Source organism: Thunnus maccoyii, chromosome 13, assembly GCF_910596095.1.
Source record: "Thunnus maccoyii chromosome 13, fThuMac1.1, whole genome shotgun sequence".
In the NCBI taxonomy this organism is placed as follows: domain Eukaryota; kingdom Metazoa; phylum Chordata; class Actinopteri; order Scombriformes; family Scombridae; genus Thunnus; species Thunnus maccoyii.
The window spans coordinates 10,251,130-10,273,782 of record NC_056545.1 but is presented as its reverse complement, the minus strand read 5'-3'; the positions used below and the strand labels follow the sequence as shown (position 1 = coordinate 10,273,782).

Sequence of the window (22,653 nt, the reverse complement as noted above, 5' to 3'; positions counted from 1 at the left end):
TTTGTTGACAAAACGGTTGACTGGTTTTACACACAGGATGATGAATTTAAAGCATTTTGGAAAGTAATCCTCTAATTTTCTTCAGCTTTCAAACATTTGAAAAATAACATAACCAGAAAGTGATGGCACAATACAAACAGTGATGCAGATATCAGCCAAATAAAATATGTTTTCAGGAGTCCAGCTGCCGATTATCAGACCAAAATCAATTCATTTAAATAGAGTTTGTTGGAGTTTGGTTAATTTAGGCACACAAATTTGTGTCATTGACCAATTTCAAACCATCTCCAAAATGGGGAAAGTCATCATATTAGCTGATCAAACAATTTGATCTATTTCCACGCCTCAACAAGAAAGACACAACAAATGACCATGGTTATTTTGTTTGTGTCTCAGTTGTTTTGTCTGTGGTCAGATTCAGGAGGCGCACTGGGACACAGTTGGCATTTTACCCCACAGGGGAATTTTCTGCAGCTGGTGCTGGTGGTAGTGGCGGAGCGGCGAATCTGAATTAAGATTTGTAATTTAAAAGATGGCGACCGGGGATAAAGATAGGGGCATTTGGGAGAGAAGAGGACACATTAACATAATAAGAGCCTCTTCATTTGCACACAAGCCCAAGCTATCTCCACACCACCACCCCCAAAACTCCCTCTGGTCCGTAGTCACACCCATTAAGCCTGCAAAGCCTTCATTGTCCGGCAAGGCTGCGGACCTGAGGACCCCTCGCCAACAGATTGAGCTGGGTGAAGGGTTACAGCCAGACAAAGGAGGGTCCCTCCCCCTTCTCTTCTATTTGAAATCAATCACACTGGCTTTCACATTCAGTACCCCCCCCTCCACCCCCCCGCCCTCCCTCCTGTTCTCCTCTTCATGTCAGTAGTGACAGTGGGCTTGGGCCAGCTCCCCACAGAGTCCCCATGCTGAATCGTCAGTCCTCCTTTCAAGACGTGTCCCAACCTGGACACACTGTCTCTGACAAAGTGGTCATGTAGGCAAAGACTGAGAGAGTAAAGCTGTTGTTAGGGGAAGACCACGTAATCTTTTAAAAGTTTATACCTGTAAATAAGTCTTGTCTCATGACCTTTGGGGCTCTGAGACTTCTGACTTCAGAGTTGCTTTAGAGTTTGTGAGAAAATAATATTTCAAAAAATTTTGCAGATTCATGTTATTCATCCAACAACAACAACAACAAGGACTGGGCTCCATGTGGTATGTAACCACAAATTGTTTTTTCTGGGGGCTGGAGGCTGAGGCAGTTTATTACAAAATGACAGATGAAGGGTTTCATTCCAGAAGTTAAGCCATCTTTAAGGATCCAACAATCATTTTTTGACCACAAACATTTGAGGTTTGAGTTGCAAAATGAGAATTTTGTGTTTCTCACTTTGTCATAATTGAAATGACTGATAATTTTCCAAAAATGTTTACAAAACTTGATGTAAGCCAATTTTTTAGCAGTATGACTTGTTGTCTACTGTCAGTTTGTGACTGCAAAGTTGTATTTAGATTTTTTAATTACATAAGAATTACAAATTGACTTTGAGCTACCATTTTGGGGACAGTGTGTTTAATAGAGATCAAACATTTTTTCTAATGGTGTTTTTTTTTTTTTTTTTGGAATGAAACCTGAACATGAAGACAGTGTGACAGCTGTGACAGGTTTGGCACTTGAAACACTTAATTAAATTTATCTCTCCTTTCGCCTCCAATAACCTTCATTTTTGTGTCATTCAGAATAATTTATAAAAGGCAATCGTCTTTCTGTTGTTGATATGTACATACAATATTTTAATATTCTAATATATTCACAGGAAATCATAAATTCAGGCACTTTGCTGCCGCTAAACAGCAACTTCTTAGCACGAGAGATCCTGAGATTTAAGACCGTTTTCTTTTTAAATAAGCAACACAAAAGTAAAATAATCTTATATAGAGAGATTTATATTTAACAATCAGTTTCTTCTTTTTTTATCATAGCAAAATAAATCTTTTTTGTTAAAAATGTCTTTATCACCGAGGTTTCAAGCCCTGGTTTAAGGTTGAGTTTGTGTGAAGAGATCATTGTCCGTCGCCTCTCTGGAGGAGAAGTGATCAAAGAAAGCATTTCCAGGCGTTTTGAGTACCAGGGTCCCTTCTATCGTGTTTAGTGCCTCAGTTTTCCAACGTTACAACTGTTCTTGGGCACAGTGCCAGAGCTGATAGTCCAAAGTACCAGTATCTTCTCTTCTGCTCGTTCTTCTGCCCACGATGAAACGTTTTTCTACAAACCTCCACCTTGTAATGAAGCCCACTGGCCTCAGTGCTCCACGTGCATACATGTGTGTCTGTGTATGTATTTATGCGCATGAGTGTGTAGAAAAGCCCACCTATATCTAAAGGCTTTGTCTGGTGCCATAATGGAGGTCCGACTGAAAACTTAATAAGAATAAAACCTTCAACTTAACTTTTGAAATGCAGCGGTGGACCTCCAATATGTTACATTACTTAAAAGTAGTGTTTCCTGTAGCGTGTACTTGTTCTGTTTGTGTTCTGTTTATGTCTGAATGTGTATGGGTGTGTTTAGTCTATCGGAGTGCCGTCTTCATGTCTATCCGAGAGCGCACGTCCTGGTATCCCAGGAGGCAAGGGTCAGTGGACAAGGCATCGTGGGTAAAAACAGAGTCGTTGTCAGAGGAGCAGGAGCTGGACGTGTCCTCACATGATGGGGAATACTGCTCGAAGGGCGTCGACAGGTCCAAATACTGGGGAGAGAGAAAGTTCAGAAATTACAGAAATGTTAGACAGATTTGACAGATGTTTGCTAAATTGGCAGTAAACAGCAATGGAAACTTTGCATGTTCTTAGAGGTTGTCAAACTGTTAATTTGTTCATTTAATGCATCCACGCAAGAAGAGATGCAGATGTGGAGAATTGCTGCTGTTGCAATTTTAGACCACCGCATCAGTTCTGGAGCAACAGTTTTATATTGGTTAATATAAAGATGGTTTGGTTTATATCTAAGCCAAGAAATTTCTGTATTTAAGTATAAACCAACAAATCAATCACACGAACTGTTGACCAATCTGCAGGCGATGGTCCGTTTTTATGTATTTGGCGAGAAAAGGCTGCTCTGAAATTTCAGCAATGTGGACACTACAGCCAAACACAGTTTGATTTTGTTTGTGTTGTTTCAAGTTTATTAGCCCTGGACTCCACTCACTAGTCATTCACTCTTGTTTCAGCTCAACCAGTTTGTGTACTGAGGACATCTGGCTCGCAGATTGTAAAGAAGAGGAAGAAAATGTGTGTGCACACATGTTAGCATGTGTGCATGATTTAAAATGATTTGTATTTGGGTGTGTCGGTGTGTGTGCAATTTCATAGGAGGGAGTAGGTGCATGAATGTGTTTGTATGCCTGTGTGTGTGTGTATGTGTGTGTATGAAGCTCACCTCATCAGAGATGGACAGCAGCACTCTGTCCAGCTCCTCCACCAGCTGTTTGAAGGTCGGTCTCTGGGTGGGAACGGCATGCCAGCACTCACGCATCATCATGTAGCTACAGAGAAAAAACATAATACGCCAAAAATGATTTCTACAATCAAGACAATCTACAATGAGACCAACATTGTTGGCTTTGCAAAATATATTGAAATACTGTTAAGAGATGCAATGACTATCTGAAGTTTAGTTGGCAGTTTAGTTTGCCCTTAAAAGATACTTCCTTTCCAAAAAACATGTTGAAATAAACTTATTATAGTTACCCTAACCCAGTCAGGAAGCAAATGTGGAATGAATTATTTTGTGAATGTAGAATATGTACAGCTTTAATGTTTGGTGTCTTGTCTCTAATCTCATCACCATACTCAGCGCAGCACAGACTGCGGAGTAGGGCCCATGAAATTTTTTATATGTTTTATATATTTGTTCCCCCATTTGTGCTGATGTGAACGAATCTACCTCTGCGCTGTAAGGAAAAAAAAAGATCTTAAAAACAACTTAAGAAAGATTATTTTGGCTAATGTAGCATACACAGGCAGTGGAAAAATAAAGAAGACTAAAAGAAGAAGTGCTCCTGCTTACAGTTCATGTGTGCAGTTGGAGGGTTTGTCCATGCGGTGTCCTTCCTTCAGCAGTTTGAAGAGCTCCTCAACAGGGATACCAGGATACGGCGAGCCACCCAGCGTGAAGATCTCCCACATCAGTACACCAAATGACCACCTAAGGACGGACAAAAGGAGAGGAAAGATGGAGATTTAATGATTGGGACTTGTACAGTACTAAGTTTACTTTTGTAACTAACAGAGAGCCAAGATATGATATAATTAGGTTTTTAAGTACAAATACATGATGATTTAAAAGTTGGAAAGGAAAAATAATTGACTAGGCATAAAACAGTCTGACACAGAATACATATCAAATCATTTTTTGCCCATTATGTTGGTCTTGCACTACACATTGTCTTTGTTATAAAGAACTCCATGTTTCCCTGCAGCAGAGACTTCTATATGTGAAAAAAAGTGAAAAGTGGGACTTACACGTCGCTCTGGTGTGTGTAGACTCTGTCAAACAAGGCCTCTGGTGCCATCCATTTCACCGGCAACCGTCCCTGCAGAGTGGACATAGAAACATTAGAGCTTTGCCTTCAATTACCACGACAACTCAGTTGCACACTTTTCATCTGAACATGTTTTTCTTTATGTCTCACTGTACCCCCCCCCCCCCCCCCCCCCCCACCGAATTCTCACTCTCCATGCCCTCTCGTTTCTCCCTCACAATCCTCCCCCTCCTCCACCATCCTCCCTCCTTGTCTCCCCTCTTCTCTAATTAAGTCCCATTAAGCCTGCTGCCAATCAGAGGAAAACATCAGACATGTGTCTTGAGGAGTATTAAAGCTGTGAAAGGAGCCAGGCAGGAAGAACCTGGCTGAGGAGAGGACATGTTTACAAGCAGGGCTGGTTGAAAAACAACTAGTTTCCATTTTAACTTTTTACTAACAATTAAATAGCTTAATAATATCTTGCCATGACAGCTTATTGAGAGGGTCAGAGGTCAGAGTTTTCAACATCTAATCTTCTACTTGATTAACATTTAAGTTTACTACAGTACTTATACTTGAGTAGGATATTCTACTCATTTTTTGGAGCTGAAAATTAGAATTTCTGGCTCTTAGTTAAACAAAAAAGCAATAATCACATGGACCATGTCCAGTGGTTGATGTAAAAAATAATATTTTCTTTCTGAAATGTGCAATAAGATGCACAATAACACATTAGCTTCTCAAATGTAGAAAATTTAAAAGAGAGCAGTAATTTAGCTGCACCATACCCCGCTTCTCAACCACTGGAAAGTTATTCCTGAAAATATGCTGCAAGAAACTGTCACTCACATTGGTGGTTTTCTTGTAGTAGTCGATCTGGTGGACTCCTCTGGCCAGTCCAAAGTCAGCGATCTTCATCACGTTGTCCTCCGTCACCAGAACATTTCTGGCTGCCAAATCTCTGTGGATGCACTGTGGAGAGAGAAGACTGAGAATTAAAGACTGACAAAACCAAAATGAGCTTTAGGCCTACTGCTGGGTCTCCACATTAGAAGATTAGCATTAAGTTTAAATGATCCTGGTTAATGGGCTCAGAAATGTCTAATTTGGAGAAGGGGCTGAATGCATCATTTTTTGTGGAGTGCGTTGCTTCTTTTTTTGTTTGCTTTAACACTGCTCTCCCTCTGGCAAAAGCATAAATTCAAAGTCTTGGCTGAACAAGAACGCTGAACTAAACTTTATTATCTAATGTTTTATATTCATGAAATGCTCTTTTGAATTTGGACTTATGAAACAACATGTCCCTGTCTGTTCCAGGCCATGGCTTGGAGAGATCATGTAAAAAAACAGAGGCAGAGGGAGGTAGAAATGATTCACTGCAGATGTTCTCCAAAAATGAAAAGACTCGGGACTCTAAAGTCAACACGCAATGCCTCATTTTAGTGAACGCAACAACATTAAAATGTCTTTATATAGAAACCCTGGAGTTTGAAGAAAAAACAACCCTTTGGGAGGAAAAAAAGAAAGGCAGTGTTTGCCCACATTGAATGGATGTCATTAAGTTTATTTTGGTTTTCATTCGAAATAGACGTGGGATTTGTGGGGATGTGCGAAATGAACCAGTCTTGGTTTGTGGGTCTCCCCATAATGGAGGGGTAGTTTCAGGCTCCTACATTCTTAGGAGGCCGTAGAGCCAGAAACCTGATGCCTACACCCAGACGACGGCTCTGCTGCCTGTTTGCTAACAGATTTATGGCAGCGCTAAAAAGGACAAAGCCCTGCGACGGAGGGACAGACAGATGGATGGAGAAGAGTAAACAGGACTGAAGCTGCAGCAGCTTTCTGCTCTGGAATGCCTGTCTGAGACACCGGCTGGCAGACAAAGAGACATGTTGATAAGAGGCACACAGACAGGGTGCATGCTGGGAAAATGAAAGGAAAAGAAACATGGGGGGTGGGGATGGGAAGAAAAGAAAGACAGGAGCGGACAGAGGCATAGAAGATGGCAGGAGAGATGGGAAAGGAAAGAGAAAGAGCAGAAAGCTGGTGATGCTAGACAAAACTCATCCAGAAAGCCGAGTGCCCAAATAAAAGAAAAACACTGAATTAAGCAGAGGAACTTAATCCTAATCAAATTCCCTTTAAGTCAAAACCCAAACTTCTGATATTACAGCTCCTTCAGGGCTTATACAGTTCATGAAGTCTACAAATGTTGCAAATTTTACTCTCCTGTTTTTATTTTGTGGCTGTATTTCCTGCCCAGGGACATGGCTACGTTTTAATGAGGTCTGATATGTAAACATCCCCATGCGTTTAAGACTTACAATATAAAAGTTCCTTCAGTGCACGAAAAGCCAACTCCCCAGGACATTCAAGAAGCTGGAGCCACAAAACATCTGGCTTTTTTACCTGATAAACTGCTTACAACTGATTAATTATCAAAACAGTTATCAGTTAACATTCTTTCATTCAATTAATTAAATCGTTTCAGCACTAAATCTGTTTCCTTCCTGTTTTCCAACTGTTGGTGAAAAGGGCTAGTATCTCCCTAAACACAAAGTACCAACACTGGAACATTTAAGTGTTTGACAACTGGTAAAAAGTATTTCATTATGTATTTTACTTTCTAACACTGTTATAGTTTGAGTTGATGTTGACCTCTGCCACCTCCTGCATTCATTAAATGCTTGCAGAGACATTTTACAGCCACCAGAGATTCAGTTATACTCTCAGATGTCATGCTACTACATGTTATCAAAGTGAGCATACCCTTTTGGAGGCCAGGTATTCCATCCCTCTGGCCACTTGGTAGGCACAGGACAGGAGGTCTTTGAATGTGAGCTGCTCCTCAGGCACCTTTGTCACATCAAAGGTGTAGTCCATGCCTGGGGGTCGCCGGGCCCGCAGGTACTCCCTCAGACTGCCTTTGGAGGCGTACTCCACCAGCACATACAGAGGGCCTAGGGGTAAACACAAACAGGATGAAGGATGGGGTTGTTTCTATTGTTGTTTTAGTCTGGAGGCTTGGGACTACCATGGTTGAAACACTCACTAAATTAAGCCCAATGGTTGGTTTGTTGTGATTTACAGTAACAAGGGGGTTTGGCATTGTTTTCTCTCCAAAATAATTTGTCTCAACAAGGAAGAAACTGTCCTTTCATCATTGCTCTAATCAATGACCAAAAAGACCATCAGTTTAACTTGACTGACTTGTCCATGAGATGACTGATCCAACCTTTTTATTCAACTTCCCTAGTTGGATCAAATGAAGGTATGCTGTAAAGAAATTACACTAATTTTAACCCTAAGAAGCCTTAGAAAGGTTTAGTCATAGGTCAGAAACTCACCATCCTGTGTGCAGACTCCAAGCAGGTTTATGATGTTCTTGTGTTTGTCCATCACCTTCATCAGCTCCATCTCCGAGATGAGGTCTGCAAGATCTTTGTCTGTGGCGTCATCTAGGGAAAGATACCTTTTATTTAGACAAGCAGTTCTCTTGAGGCAGTTCTCTTGAGGAATTTTTTTGTCTATATAATTTCTTTTCTACCTTTGAGCATCTTAACCGCCACAGTGGTGGCCTGGTCCTGGCAGTCCTTGTTGATGCCGTAGGCCTCAGCTCTGACCACCTGACCGAAGCAGCCTTCTCCCAGTGGTTTGCCCAATGTTAAACTAGAGAGAGGACAGGAGTTAGTGAAAATAAGTATGTCTGAATGAAAACTGTACAAATCCATAATTTTGGGCTCTGGTTCCTTAAAACATACGTTGGGTAGAGCTAAAAATGGGCTGTGGGTTTGTTTCTTTTTAGGTCCCCACATACTGCGAGAGCTACAATGTTTAAATGAGTCTGGATCCTAGGAGCCAAACTAAACTTAGTGAAGAAACACACTCTTTGCAAGAAACAGAAGTTTTAAGTAAATGCTGTGTTCTCTGTTATCTCTTTGATAATAATTTTCAAATTTAATCTTTTCAAATCCTGTCAGAAGTTTTTATAAATTGCATATAGCTTACTTCTCCCTGGGGAACTCCCAGTCCGGGTCGTAGGGCAACTCAAACTCCATGACTCCAGCCAGCATGGGAGAGCAGCTGGACGACAGGCGAGCTACCCTCATCAGAGATGCGCTGGACTTCCCTGATGAGTTGGACTCCACTGAGTACTGAAGGAAGAGATGAAGACAAGGAGAATTTAGTAACCACCCTTCAGGTACAACCAAAACAACCTTTGAGACAAGCAATACTTTCAGACTCTCTTTAAATACAATGCAAAATCAAAATTTATATTTTCAATGCAGAAGACATTTCGTCCACCAGAAACAGGTCAGTCGTGCAAACTAGTTCATGTCCTGGTCCTGTACCTGTCTGCGAAGAGGGAACTTGGAGAGCTTCTGTACAGGGAGGGCATCAAAAGGCTCCCTTCTGGGGTGGACCTGCATTCGACACAACACCACGATAACGATGGCCATGATCAGAGCCAGGAAACCACAGGCGTAGATGATGATGTCGGTGTACTTGGTCTCCATGGTGTCCATAGCATCTGCTGCTTCCTCCTCTATAGGAACAGGAGGAAAATTTTTAATAAAAGAGTTTACAGGAAACCTTAACAGGAAAATAAAAATAAATAAATAAATAAATGAATAAATAAATCAAGCAATGAGGCAAAACCTGAAAAACTGATTCATGTAGTCTTCAGTTCTTTTACCTGAAATGACGGTGAGCCAGGCAGACTGGTGGGCAAAGCCAATTGAATTTCCCGCCAGACAGGTGTACTCTCCTGCATCCTCCATGGTAACTTTGGACAGGTAGAGCACCTCCACCTCTGACATGTTCAGACTGCCGGTCTGAATGAACCAGAAACAGGGACAGTAATTAGTATATAACAAAAAACAATCTTTAACAAATTCTTAATTCTAATGATTCCTTTTTTTAAAAGAAAAAACAGGCAGCACTAGCAGCTTTTTACAGTGAAGCAGCTGCATCAAGTGTTTACTGTGGTTAGCGACTAAATGCTACTACTTTTTATGGTGCGAAATTAGTTTATTACTCTATTACAGCTCTAACAAACAGGGCAAATGAAACCAGATAGTAAAACTTGTTCCAGTCTTTTAGACAAGGTTCCAAATTGGAACATATAAACTAAATAGCAACTCCCAACAGCGCTAATACTTTACACAACTTGGTAGCTAAGCAAGAGCTTGCGTTTGAACTTGTCCTCTGCCTCTGATAAAAAAAACACTTGTTAAATATCACCAACCTTAAGGACCTGAACGTAGGGCGTCCCATCAGGACCGTAGCGGCTGCCATTCCTTTCGATGTGTTTGAGCCACTGAATATGAGGCTGAGCATCGCTGTAGACCTTACAGTGGAACTGGACGTCACTGCCCACCACTGCTGTGGTGTTGGCTGGTAGACCTGCCTGCAGGATAGGCCTGTGTGGGGAGCGCTCTGTATTGGAGAAATCAGAGGAGAGATGAACAAAGACTGAGACTGAAAGATAGCATTAAGCTCAAGAGAAACCAGTCAGAGCTAAAAGGATTTCTCTTCTTCAAAGGTGAATCGAGGACTTTGAGACAGAGATTTAACTGATCTGCCAAGCGTGGTTTAATTCTGACAGAGTCTCAGAAATACCCCTCTCACCAGGAGTCCATGTAGGCAGGACAAATGTGGGGGAAACTGAAGTCACAGGGAGCTGTGAACAGTTAAAAACCAGATTTTTGGCAGTTTAACAGTCGACAAACATCACTGCTTTGTAAACAAACTTCTCAAAATGGCCAGCAGTTGTTACTGTCACCTATAATGTGTTTTTATGCTGGCAAAAGAGCAGGAAATGTCATTTCGGGATGAAAATCAGTTCCATTAGCGTGGCTCTTTGTCAGCTGGTCGCCGGGTTCTCTTTGATCTGTGGTTACTCTCGCTCTCTGATCTCGTTAGTTGTCTCGTTAGTCTTCTCCCCCCGTTGACAGGGACGGAAACTGACCCCGCGGTGGACGGACAGCGAACAAATGAACAAACAACCCGCAGCCCTCCTCAATCTCCTGTCACAGGTCAGGTAGAAAACTGGTGTGGACGCCTGACCGTCCACATCCTGCCAGCCACGGCCGACGCCAGGCGCCCCTGTCACCTTCTGCTCACCCCCCTGATTATCCTCTCCACCAGACTGGAGGCTTTCATTTGAAGGCATGATGCTTTTTCTAAAAGTGCTGACTAATGACTGTTGCTATAGCTGCCATGAATACTGTCGGCGAGATCACAAGGCATTGAAATTCAGGTTAAAAGATCTAATTTACTTTTTCACGTGCAACAACAAACACTAGATCATCCGTGTCTTACCCAGGACATCAAGGACGTAGCTGTAAGTGATGGAGCCGTATTTATTCTCCACCACGCAGGTGTAGTTTCCTCTGTCTGAAGGCACAACGCTCTCCATCACCAGGCTCCAGTGTTGGTGTCTCAGCTAATTAAAGAAAGACAAATCAATATCAGTTTGGATAACCTTTTGGAGAGTCCTAATTTTCTGTCTACTGCCTGAACAACTAACTACTCTTGGTAGATTATGATATCCTCACCTTGATGCCCCCAATGCGGTGCTCTCCTCTAAATTCACGACCATTTTTGAGCCAGCGGATGCTCGGCATGGGGCTGCCCATGGCAGCGCAACGAAACTTCACTGTGTTGCCTGCAGGAACAGCATACAGCCTCTTCTCCATACGCTGAGTGTGGGTCCAATAGGGACCTGTATGGACAAAGACCAACCAATGAGCTGTTAGTCCAAATAAATACCTTGAGGCTGAGTTGTACTAATTCCTCAGTAATTGCAGCTATGAAGCAAACAACCAACACACCTCTGGAGAAGTAAACCTGGTCATTTTCGATCTCAGCTGATGAGTCCTCCAAGCCATTGTCCTCGTCATCATCCCCAGACCCCAATGAGTCTGTGAACATAAAACAACAAATAAAGACAATATGAAGAGACATGAAAACATATTTTCAGCTGCTTCAATCCCCCATATTCAGAATCTGTTTGGGAAACAAATTCTACAGTGAATATCACAGGGGCAGCGGACATTTCTTGATTAATCAATTAATTACTTGGTCTTTAAAATGTAATGAAATGGTTTTTCAAGGCCTAAGTGTACCTTGTATTTATATGTCAGCTTGTTCACAGGCTAACTTTATACTAGTACCTGGTTAGCTAACCATATTAGCACTGAATAGAGCCCACACTGACAAGAGTTGTTTTGTAAAACACACCTCTTAAAGCAATCAAGCAGCTATTAGTTAACACTGTTAGTGTTCCTACCTGCCACAGTGATGGTAAAGTTCCTGACAGGCTCTTTGGTTCCCCGGAGAACACAAACATAAATGCCTGAATCCTCGTACGTTACATCTGTGATCTCCATGATGGCACCGCGGATCTGGATGCGGGGCGTAGCCAGAACCCGGACTCCCTCCTTGTACCAGTTCACCGCCATGCCAGGCCGAGTGCTCACGTCGCAGCGCAGTTTCAGGACGTTGCCTGGCTCTAACAGAAGATGCTCTGTGGTGTCTTCACTCAAGTCCTCAAGAACATCTGTTGAAACCAAAGAACATTGGCATGCAAGGTTGTAGCAGGACGCGATTTGTTTGTGCCAACTTTTGTTTGCCAACTTTTTATTTCTTGCTTTTCTTTCTTTTCTTCATTTTGCTCTTTTACACAGAACAGGCCAGTCAGCAGGTTATTTCTTCATCTCCCCTCTAAAGCCAGTAACCATCTCCTCAACTATGACCTTCAACTCCTCAACCTCATTATCTCCCATCCCCACATAAACACACACAATGAAATTACCATGGAGACCTGGAGGCCTGACCGACCCGACCCTCCTCCACACACCCCCTCCTCCCTTCAAGTCCCTCTTCATCTTTTTGTTCCTCTGTGGATTATTGTGGGACTGAGAGCGATCTAGCTAACACCACAAACCCCCCTCCCCGCCTCACTCATTCACTCCAAAAAAAAAAAAAAAAATGAAGAAAAGAAACGAGGAGGAAGAGAGACTGAAGCTAATGAACATGTTGCAGCGTGACAGTGGACGGAGAGTAAATCTGAGGGGTGGTGAAGGTTCACTGGAGATCTAAGTGAGCGAAGGGAGGAGAGAAGATCATTCCAGTCTGGGGAAGAAGACGTTGGTGTTTGAGCCCACACAGATGGTCACCAATACCACCTTTGACAGTGTTCTCACTTTTCTAAGTTTTCTAAATGTATTCTTTAGAGCAGTATAAACTTAAATTTCTGAATCATCAATATTTCAACCACTTTGTTAAGGATTTCAGATGTCATGGGCAAAAATTGTGCCTGTACAGTGATATCATTGGATTTAGATTTGGATTATTGGAGGAGATTTTTTTTAACAGCATGAAAATGAAGTTACCTTGGGGAATTTCAGCAGCAGTCATGTCCATAGTTCGGGAAATGATGATACCTATGGAAGAGAAATGTTGGGGTTAGAAAATAATGTTACACTGTATTATGAATGAATGGTAACATAGTGCTAATTCCCACTATGGGGAACTTTGGAGCTGTCCAACAAATTACATCTGAATGGCACAAAAACTAAATATTAGGATGGTGTGTCTCACCAGGCAGGACTTCCAACCACGCCGACTGCATGGCCTGTACTGTCTGTCCTGCGTGGGTGCTCTTCGCCATGCAGATGTACTCTCCTGCATCCTCCAGAGTGATGTTGGACAAATGCAGAGTGTTCACCTTGGATATGTTGCTCTGCAGGGCCTGCATAAAGGAACGATCAATTTAACATCTTTTTCAAATGACGAGGACAGAATCAAAGCATTTTGTAAAGAGAAAATGAGAACTCAAATTGCGGTATTTTGTTCTGTCAGCTGATCGCTCCTCACCGTTAGAGCCCTAAGGCGAGGCTGTCCTCCCTGACTTCTTCCTGGGCCGCTGACTTCTGTTTTCAGCCACTGCACCTTGGTGGAACCTGGCCGGTGGACTTTACACACCAGCTTCGCCTCACCACCCACCACCCCTGTGGTGTTTTCTGGGTAACCTGGCACGATCAGAGGCCTGGAGACCCGAAGATCTGGAGAGCAAACAAGAGAAAAAGGCAAGAAAGATAGAAAATCAGTCATAATTCAACGCATCAAAGAGGCATTTCAATGTATTAAACATGTTTAATACATTGAATGGTTCTTATTTTTACTCCTAAAAAACTGCAGCTATGTTTTAAAAGAACCAGACCCAGATTTTCAGGTGTCATGATGCGGTTATTTCACAGAATAAAGGAGTTTAGAGTCTCAACAAACTGTTACAAACCCTCTTGGTCTGAACGAGCCCTGAGTGCACAAGACAAAAATTGTCAACACACACCCTGGCGGTTTCGGTTTACCTCTGAAAGGTCCGGCAACAGAAGTACATCATGTTCTTAAACAACCGTTGTCATTTAATGCTACCAGGAACTGGTGATAGAGTGCCCTGATAACCACTACTACACCACTACACACTACTATCGTGTCACCATCAGCCACAGTGCCATCCATTCAGTGGGTCACTTGCCTATTTATGTGCTCGCCCGCTCACTTGTTGGAGCATATGTGTGCCCTGGCCAGGGACCTCACTTACTGCTTAGTCACTCAGAACGAGCAATTTTCCAGGGCAATTTTCTGTTTGATTGCTTCCTGCGAGCGCTTAGTGAAAAGGCAATCTGTTCCCTTGTCGGATTGAAGTGCTGCCTTTTTTTCTAATCGCCCAGAGTACATGTAGAGGTAAAGCTTCCAGGAACAAATACACGCTTACAGCCTTGTAAGTGGCAAAAACCTGAAGCAGTGTTTGGTCAAAGCAGTCAAAAGGAAAACAAATTAAAAGAAATGATGGCCACATTTAATGTGAATACACTCATCATTTACTCCATTTGGATTGAGAAACTACTAAATGTGAGTTCAAAATATTAAGAATATGAAATCCCAACAGGCCACACTAATGGAGCAAACTTGAACACAGTACAACCAATAGTCAGCTGTAAATCACAGAGATAAAACACACACACTTACAGCCATGCTAATGAACTTGCAGAGACAGGAACGGTGCCCTTGAGTTGAACTCGCAGCAGAGTGTGAATTGTCACCCAGAGGCGAGGGGGCAAACAAAACACAACACAACACAAACAAACCGCTCGGCTGGTGCGAGCCAGCCAGCCAGCCGGCTGCGCTGGCAGCAGAGCCCTCTTTGGAAACCAGTTGGGACAATCAAAAGGCCTTCATGCCCCGACCCGGGAACATACAGCAGCAGAGCCCTTCAATATGTACGTTCTATCTGGTCAGTTTTATATGGAGAGAGCTACAGAACGTCTCATTATTCAGTCTTTTTCCTGACTGGCTCTCTTTGCTGAAGAATTACTGAAACTCTTTAATGTAACCCTCCTATTTATAGACCATATAAACAATTATTAAATGTATAAACAGTGTATAAACAGATAATACATGATTGCATATAAATAACGTCTTCATATATTTTATATGAATGTGAATAATTTATTTATTGAATTACTAATTGAATTGTTATATTAATACATTACCAACTTATTGTATATGAATTAAGTATTTACATTCTCATGACAAATGAGCAAACTCCAATCCCTTATGAAGGCCATGAGATATGACTAAAAGCGCTGGATGAAATCTAGTAAGTAGAATTTTTGTCAGACTACTGTTACCTAGGTCAAGAATAAACCTTTAAGCTCAGCATCACGATTTTAAACCCACCTGTGACTGGCTTGTACACTTGTATAAAAACTAAATTAACCATTTATAACACACCTTAAATATCTGATAATAAAACATCAACCGTCATTGAGTAAAACTTAACTGTTAGAAGAAAGGTTTCTGGACGTCAGCTCCTCGAAATTTTATTTTAAAGCACAGAAAACTATGTTATTTGACAGAGTTCATAAAGCGGCTTTGAACTTTAAAAATCACAAGCTTCTTAGCGGTCCACAGACAGCTCTGGACACTGAGCGCCCTGACTGACCAGCGGATGCACTCCTAAAAAAATGCCAAGCCAGTTATTCTTTGCAGAGATCAAAGCAAAAGATGGCATTCTTTGGCAAACAGCTCCCTGTTCTGGCATTGTGAAATAAAGATATTAACAGCATTTGGGTGTAAAGACTGTTTTTCATTCAATATCTCTTAAAAATAAAGGAATCAGCCAACTATCTATATACTATATAAATTTCTTGCTGCTGAAAGCAAAGGAAGAATATAGACAAAAGTTATACTCAGACTTTTATATAATCTGTAATGATGTGGGGGGAAAACAGAGCTGAAAATAAACGCTGCTTGTGTGTCCAAGAAGTTTTTATGAGAGAAAAAAAAAACATTGGACAAGTCAAATCCCTGCATTTAGCAACATGCGGTTAGTAACGTTAGATATGTAATTATATTTGAAGAGAGCTGTGATTTATTTTTCACTCTGAGCTGTTATCAAATTAGCAACACAACAGAAAACACCGGGGGCTGAGGATTATTTAAAGAGATTAATAAAAGCTTTGTTTGATAAAATCTATTCATTTGAAAAAAACGGAAAGATCTAAAAACAACTCTTCTTTTTTTTAGCCTAAATTTAAACTTTTTTTCTTTGTGTCTGACTCTCACTGTCTGTATCGTATCCCTCCATCAAATTGCACTTAAAAACCAAGAATTGAAGCAATGTTGCAGTGTTTTTTTCTGACAGGATAAAAGAATCCTTCGCAGAAGCATCAACAATTACAGATCAGATTAATCCAACCGAATCCCAGCTCAAAGTTTATACAACAGCTTGTACCAATCAGAGCCTTAAGGATTTCACAGAGTCGTGTTTTTGAGATTACTGTGGCACATACTGACTAAAGTCCAAGAAATTCCTCTAAAATAAGCTCCAGTGGTAGAACTACAAAGTAGTTACAAGGAAGTTTGTTTGTGGAGATTGAGGCTTGATTTTATTTGGCTTAAGCTCATAAAAGTGGTTCTGAAACGGATTGTTTTTGTGTGAAAAACTGTGAAAATTGGGAAGCATTCCTCCAGTTTGACCAGGTATTTGACAAGAATTTGTTACAATCATAAAATCACAGATTCCTGAGGGGACTGACTGATGTTAAAATCTTAACTTAGCACCATAATAAAAGTTGCAAAGTGTCTCCACAGCTGCAACCTGCATGACCTAAAGATCTTTCTATTATCAATCCTGGCTTAAATCTTTACTTGTCTGTCTTGTAAATAAACCTAAGAGGTTTAGCCGAGCCCCCTCCTGCACACTGTGGTCTCAAACAGCAAGCCCTGGCTGGCCTCGCTTGGCCCCTGCAGTACAAAGTGGGGCCACAGGGAAAGAAAAGAGATAGCTTCTGTACTCGATGCCTCCAGGGGAAACAATCCACTTTGTCTTTCATCATCCTGCACACATCCTAACAAAAATGTCATCCTTAAGTCCTTTAATCTGACTTAAAAAACTAAAATACCTCCCAGCACAGGAGAATTTAGTGATTCATCTCATGAGGTTTGTTTTTGAAAGATGATGATTCAATCTGGACTCTATGGAAACATTTTAATTGAACTTTAAACTGACGATGACTGACTTATTGCATTGGCTTTGGTTTGTAAAGCATCAATGAAAAAGCCCCTGCACACCCCCCCAATACTCCCTCCCCTCCTCTTATTCCTCTACAGCTGGCTTGCAGCCAGGCAGATTTACACTTCCGAGCCCCAGGGCCTCGGACGGATCAGGTAGCGCAGTTTACGGCAGCAAAAACACTGAGAGCCCCCCTCCCGCCCCCCCCCCCCCCCCTTCTTCACTCCATCCAAGAATTGACTACAGCCTCTCTGTCATTTTTCCTGTCACCTTGACTTCCTCTGGTGGTCACGCCTCCGCCATGGTTGGCTTGTTGTTACGGCTGCCAAGAAACTCTCTAAGAAAGGAAAGTGGACTGATGGGACGCTGTGTTTTTACAGAAACCTTCACAGATACATTTAAACTCTTTAATGTGAAATATATTTACACCCAGATGAGGCTTATCACAAAAACACACCTCTACTGTCGACCTGAGCAACCTTAACATGCCTCACTCCTGTGCAAATGTTGGGAATCTGTCAGTGGAATCAAACCAGCAACCCTCCAGACACAAAATTAACACACACCTCAAACTTAAGGCATAATGACATAAGAAAAACTGTTTGTATATGACCTGAAAATGTGATTTCAGCAGAGAGCATTTGAAATTGTTATATAGTTTCAGTGTATCTGTTTTTAGGGAGTGATTATTAACTTCGGGGGCAAAAAGAGCACAAATAAAACCTGCAGAAAAACCTTACCTTTAGTTCTTCCTTCATCGATGGCTCTGGCCGAGACTCTGTCCATCAAACAGAGCAGGAGAACGCAGAACGTGCAGACCCTCGCCATCTTCTAGACGTGATGTGCGTGTTTTATGGTTGAAAGGTTGAAATAAAAATTGGAAGCCTGGAGTTGGCCTCACACTCCAGTCCCTGGCATTGGCAACCTCAGAAAGCCACAAAGTCTCTAAATCTGGGTCCTGTAGGGGCAAACAAACACATGGCAGACGGTTATCTGTTGATCAGAAACTTGATTCCTCAAGGAGATTTGGTTGGAAAGGAGCAACAAACATTAACTTTTGTGTTCAGTTTTTGACCAGGTGGCAAAAACACAAACAATTGTCCATCCAGATAGTTAAAGAGAGAGTCTGTTTTGTCTGCGAGCAGCTGTATTCTTAACCAGATGCCCTGCTAACTGTCCCTCTCGTCTGCCTTACATTGTCCAGGCTCTCCTGCGTCATGAATAAGGAGCAGGGCTGTTACCGCCTGTTGTTTGTCAATGGATGGCGCTCAGTCTGCCCCGGGATAATGGGCCCTTACTAGGAAAACACTTGAAACTTGCCAGGAAGCTACAGAATCTGAAGGAGCAGCGGAGGGGTTCGACTGGCAGCTGATGAGACTTCAGGTTCAGGACAGGAGGTAAAAAACATACAACAGGCAGCAAAATAGTGAAATAGGTGACTTCTCAGACTCCGACTTGATTTCAGAAGGCAAAGGTGATAAATTAGTGTCTTTTTCACCACAGTCAAACTCTAAACTTCACTTCTGGACTTCCTTTTAGCCAAACTGGGAGATTTGGTAATAGAGCTGTGTGTGACACCTGAGCTGCAGCAGTGACACCAAACCGTACTTTTTTTACTACCTTAATTTGGAGAATATGAATTAGTGCTGCACTAACTACTTCTTTCATTACTGATTAGTCTTGATTAAAATGTCAGAGAATAGTTTTAAAAAATGCTCCACCACAATTTCCTAAAGGCCAAACCGATGTCTTCAGATGGAGTTTGATCTGACCAACGGACCAAAAGCCAAATGTAGTCAGTTTACTGTCACAACAGTTAACAAAAAGGAGCAAATCTTTACATTTTAGAAGTTGGAACAAGGAAATGTTCTGTAATTTTGTTTGAAAACCCTTTTATACATTATCAAGATGGAATTTTGATAGTTTAAGGCTCCATATTGTGTTTAATTTTCTGTTGATCAACTAATCGATTAACCAGCTACTCATTTAAGCTCTACTAGAAACATGCGTCAACTTTTCTTTAATTTAACACAATTTGCCTCAATGTATCTGTTTTTAACTTAAAATTTCCATAAATGAGCATCTCTGTAAAAGATTCTGCTGTCATCATAAATGAGTATCTTGAATTACTATAAATGCCACGATTACACTTACATTCCACGAGGAGATATTATCATTATTAACAAAATTACAGGGAAATTAAAGTTATTTTTTTTTAGAATCAATCTTAAGTATAACAAAGTCATTGTGCAGATAAACTACAAACTCTGATAAGAACACTAAAAGAATAATACAGTGATTTTTCTGATGCGAGTCGGGCCAACTGCGCACAGGCGCCAGACCCTGGTGCGTGCGCTCCATGCATGCAACCCCACCACCCACCCACCCACCCTCTCCCTCTCTCTCCCTCTCTCTCTCTCTCTCACACACACACACACGCGCGCACACACACACACACCGTTTAAAGAACCAGCTTGCTGAATGAAACGTATTCTTTCTCAATTAAGGACTGGAAAACTTTTTTTCTCCTGCTGCTGCTAATTCCGCTGGCACGCTGCCTGGTTGCTGCACTCTGCTGTGTTCAGCTGGAGCCAAAACGCTTCTACTGTATTCTACTTTTCAGTCCTGAAAACGGAGAGAAGGGTGTCACTGTGTTTTATTTTTAATACTGTATACGTCTGTCACATAAATCGCACTTACTAAATCAGCCCCTATATTCGCACTTTTCGTCTCAAACAGTCCTTGTAGGTCAAAATGAACACAAACGCAGCCAAAAGCGTCAGACTTGTTACTATTTGTGTTATAGTGACTTAAAGGGTTGTACTGTTCACACGTGTGTGCATAAATTCAGCAGTGCGTCATCCTGAGATCGATCCCAACTTCTGAGCATACTTACAGCTACAGGCAGATTTGTTAAACTCAAATTTTCTTTAAAAATCCCTAAAATTAACCCACGTTTTACCCCAAACACCTATTTATCTCATCAAGCGGCCAAACCTGAGTGTCTGATAAACATTGTCACCCTGCACAGTGTCATTGTTTAACTTCATGTGAATGAAAAAGCTGTAAAATTTATCACTTTTCTGTCATTTAATGGTGTGATTCTTGTGATTTGTAGTCTGACAAAGTTCAAACTCCGCTCCGAGCGACACAAACAGTCTTTTCTCCCCACAAATAGTCCATGTGGAAGGTTCAATGTCTAATAAGTGTTTGGCGCTTGTGCGTTGCAAAACATAACAAGTAAACCTTCGCCTTGTATGCAATCCACAGTTCATTTCCTGAAATCCCTGTTTAAAATGACAAAACGTGGATTAATTCACTGTTTAACAATGCAAATAAGTTATCCTGGTGGGTCAAGCGGTGGAGAAACAGAAGCTCTGCTGCCTTGATTAAAGAGATATCTACTCTGCTTTGTAGAAAATCACCGAAAACAAATGTAAAGGTACAATTATCTCGCCCTGGCCCTTTTGCCAAGATATGAGGTTTAAGTAATTGAATATCAGCCTTCTTAAAATTGCTTTTTGTCGTAACATGTAACCCACACTCTGCCCTGCCCGCAGAAAATGAATGAAACAACAACTCTCCAAGAATCTCCAGCTGTCCCAGTCTGTATTCACCCACCTTTCCTCCCGGTCTGTCCTCGCAGTGATGACTGGCACCAGGGGGGGGGGAATCACTCCTTGTCCCGGTCGATACGAGTGAATATTGAAATCCTCATTTGGAGCTCTAGTCCCGCTGTATGCCTTTCAAAAGCAGTCTGTGAGCAGGTCTCGGTTGTCGTGTGTCCGGCTGAAAACCGAGGTGAGCTTATAAATCCATCAAAAACAGCCCCGTGGAACATGAACGACAGCTGCCGGGCTCCTGGTGACCGGAGGAAGGAGCTGTGATCCCCGGGGCAAAGTCCACTGCAGCCGGTCGCTCAGAACACTAAATCCATGGAGAGAAAGAAAACCAAACAGGGAGCGAGAAAGAAGATTTGTGCGTGTAAAAGATGCCCTTTCTCGCTCTGACAAGGTTGAAAAAGATCCGATGTGGCTAAAGAATGAGAGAAAGATTGATAGAGATAGAGAGGTAAAACGTGCCCCGTAGTTCAGAGTCCCTTCTTGGTTAAACTGTACCGCCTTGGGTAGCTCGGTGCGTCTTTACGCAGCGCTTCTGCAAGTTCTCCTCTCCGCGGTGAGTTTATCCCGGTAAGATCTGAGCTCCGCTGCTGTAATGTGGAGCTCAGCGTCCTCAGTCCGATTTCCCTTCTACAGCAGCGACAGAGGAGCGAACGACTGCGTCCTTCACACACCAGCCCTCACAACACACTGCTGCTCTCTGGACGGCAGTCACAACAACAATGGTCTGAGAGCGGCCAGGGGAGCAGGAGGAGGGAGGGAGGGGGAGTGGGGAGGAGAGAGAGAGAGAGAGAGAGCGAGAGAGAGAGAGACAGAGGGGAGGGGTGCGCTTCTGTTACCCCCTCAAACCCCCACTAAAAGTACCCCCCACCCCTCCAAAGAGCTGGCAAATAAAACCCAAGACCCTCTGCTTCTCCCTCCTCTCCACGGCGCACAGCTTGCTCAAGTTGCTCAAGCTACTTAACATTTATATCTTTGTAAGAAAACTAAACCTTTTAAATTGTTTTTGAGGATTTTTGGTCCCCTTCTTCTTCTTCTTTAAACCCAGCCTACAGAGTAACTGGCCTCGTGCCAAATTAACCACATAAATCACGTTATTAAAACAGTTTTTTTTGGAGGTCTCATTATTTATTGCGGGTTAATTGTCCTTTATGCAAACAGAGCATTACGACCTCTTTAGAAGACGCATTCAATTAAGTTGCTTTAGTGAGTGAATGCGTGTGAATTGCCACCATGTTTTAATTGCATCAGTAAAAGAACAGGTCTAATCCCATTAGCTGCAGCAGACTCAAGATCAGTCGCGTTTTTAGCAGCTAAAGACTCTGAGAGCCTCGATCTCGTCCCTCATATGAACGGCTTATTAAAATGAGAACCATGAATTAATTTTGTTATAGATCAGAAATCTGTATATTGATAGTTTTGTTAATAATTTTACTCAGGAAAAAAGATGAAAAGCAAGAGGAGTCGGTTTAGTTGTATGGTATGCAAATCCATCTGTGCTCTACCAGCATAAGATCATCATGCAGGGGAGATAAAGAAAAGACCTTGTAATGATAATGAAGTGATAAAAATGTGGACATAAGATCACATGAATACACTCACTAACTCACTAACTTTTCCTTTTCTTCCCCAGTTCAGCTCAGTTTGCTTATATATGCATCACTGTCACTCCCGACTGCTGGGATTTTATCAAAAAGTTGAAACCAATGAACAATACATCTCCTCTTCCTCCCTCCTTCCCTCTGCTTCTCTATCTGTATCTCACTTAAATAATAAAAGCTGAATTCCTCCACCTAGATAGGTTTTTACTCAACAGATTAAAATCCAGAAGCAAGAAAGAAACAAAAGGAGAAAAAAAAGTCTTTATTTTCTTGCTTCCAGTGTCAGATAGCTGTAGCTTTAACTCCGGGATTTTGGTTACAAGAGC

At 41.9% G+C, this 22,653-nt stretch overlaps 1 protein-coding gene across 1 annotated transcript; it reads right to left on the bottom strand.

Annotated features, from left to right (window-relative positions):
* Positions 1 to 863: 863 nt before the first annotated feature.
* Positions 864 to 21,418, bottom strand: fgfr4 (fibroblast growth factor receptor 4). Its single transcript, XM_042431618.1, has 21 exons — positions 20,728 to 21,418; positions 17,847 to 18,064; positions 13,404 to 13,591; positions 13,128 to 13,278; positions 12,920 to 12,970; positions 11,815 to 12,084; positions 11,357 to 11,446; positions 11,081 to 11,247; positions 10,845 to 10,968; positions 9,769 to 9,959; positions 9,217 to 9,355; positions 8,873 to 9,066; positions 8,529 to 8,674; positions 8,068 to 8,189; positions 7,868 to 7,978; positions 7,290 to 7,480; positions 5,370 to 5,492; positions 4,519 to 4,589; positions 4,064 to 4,201; positions 3,434 to 3,539; positions 864 to 2,744 (listed from the first exon to the last, which is right to left on the bottom strand). The coding sequence occupies exons 2-21, from the start codon at positions 17,932 to 17,934 to the stop codon at positions 2,568 to 2,570; spliced, it is 2,838 nt and encodes a 945-aa protein (XP_042287552.1). The 5' UTR covers positions 17,935 to 18,064; positions 20,728 to 21,418; the 3' UTR covers positions 864 to 2,567.
* Between the last annotated feature and the right edge of the window lie 1,235 nt (positions 21,419 to 22,653).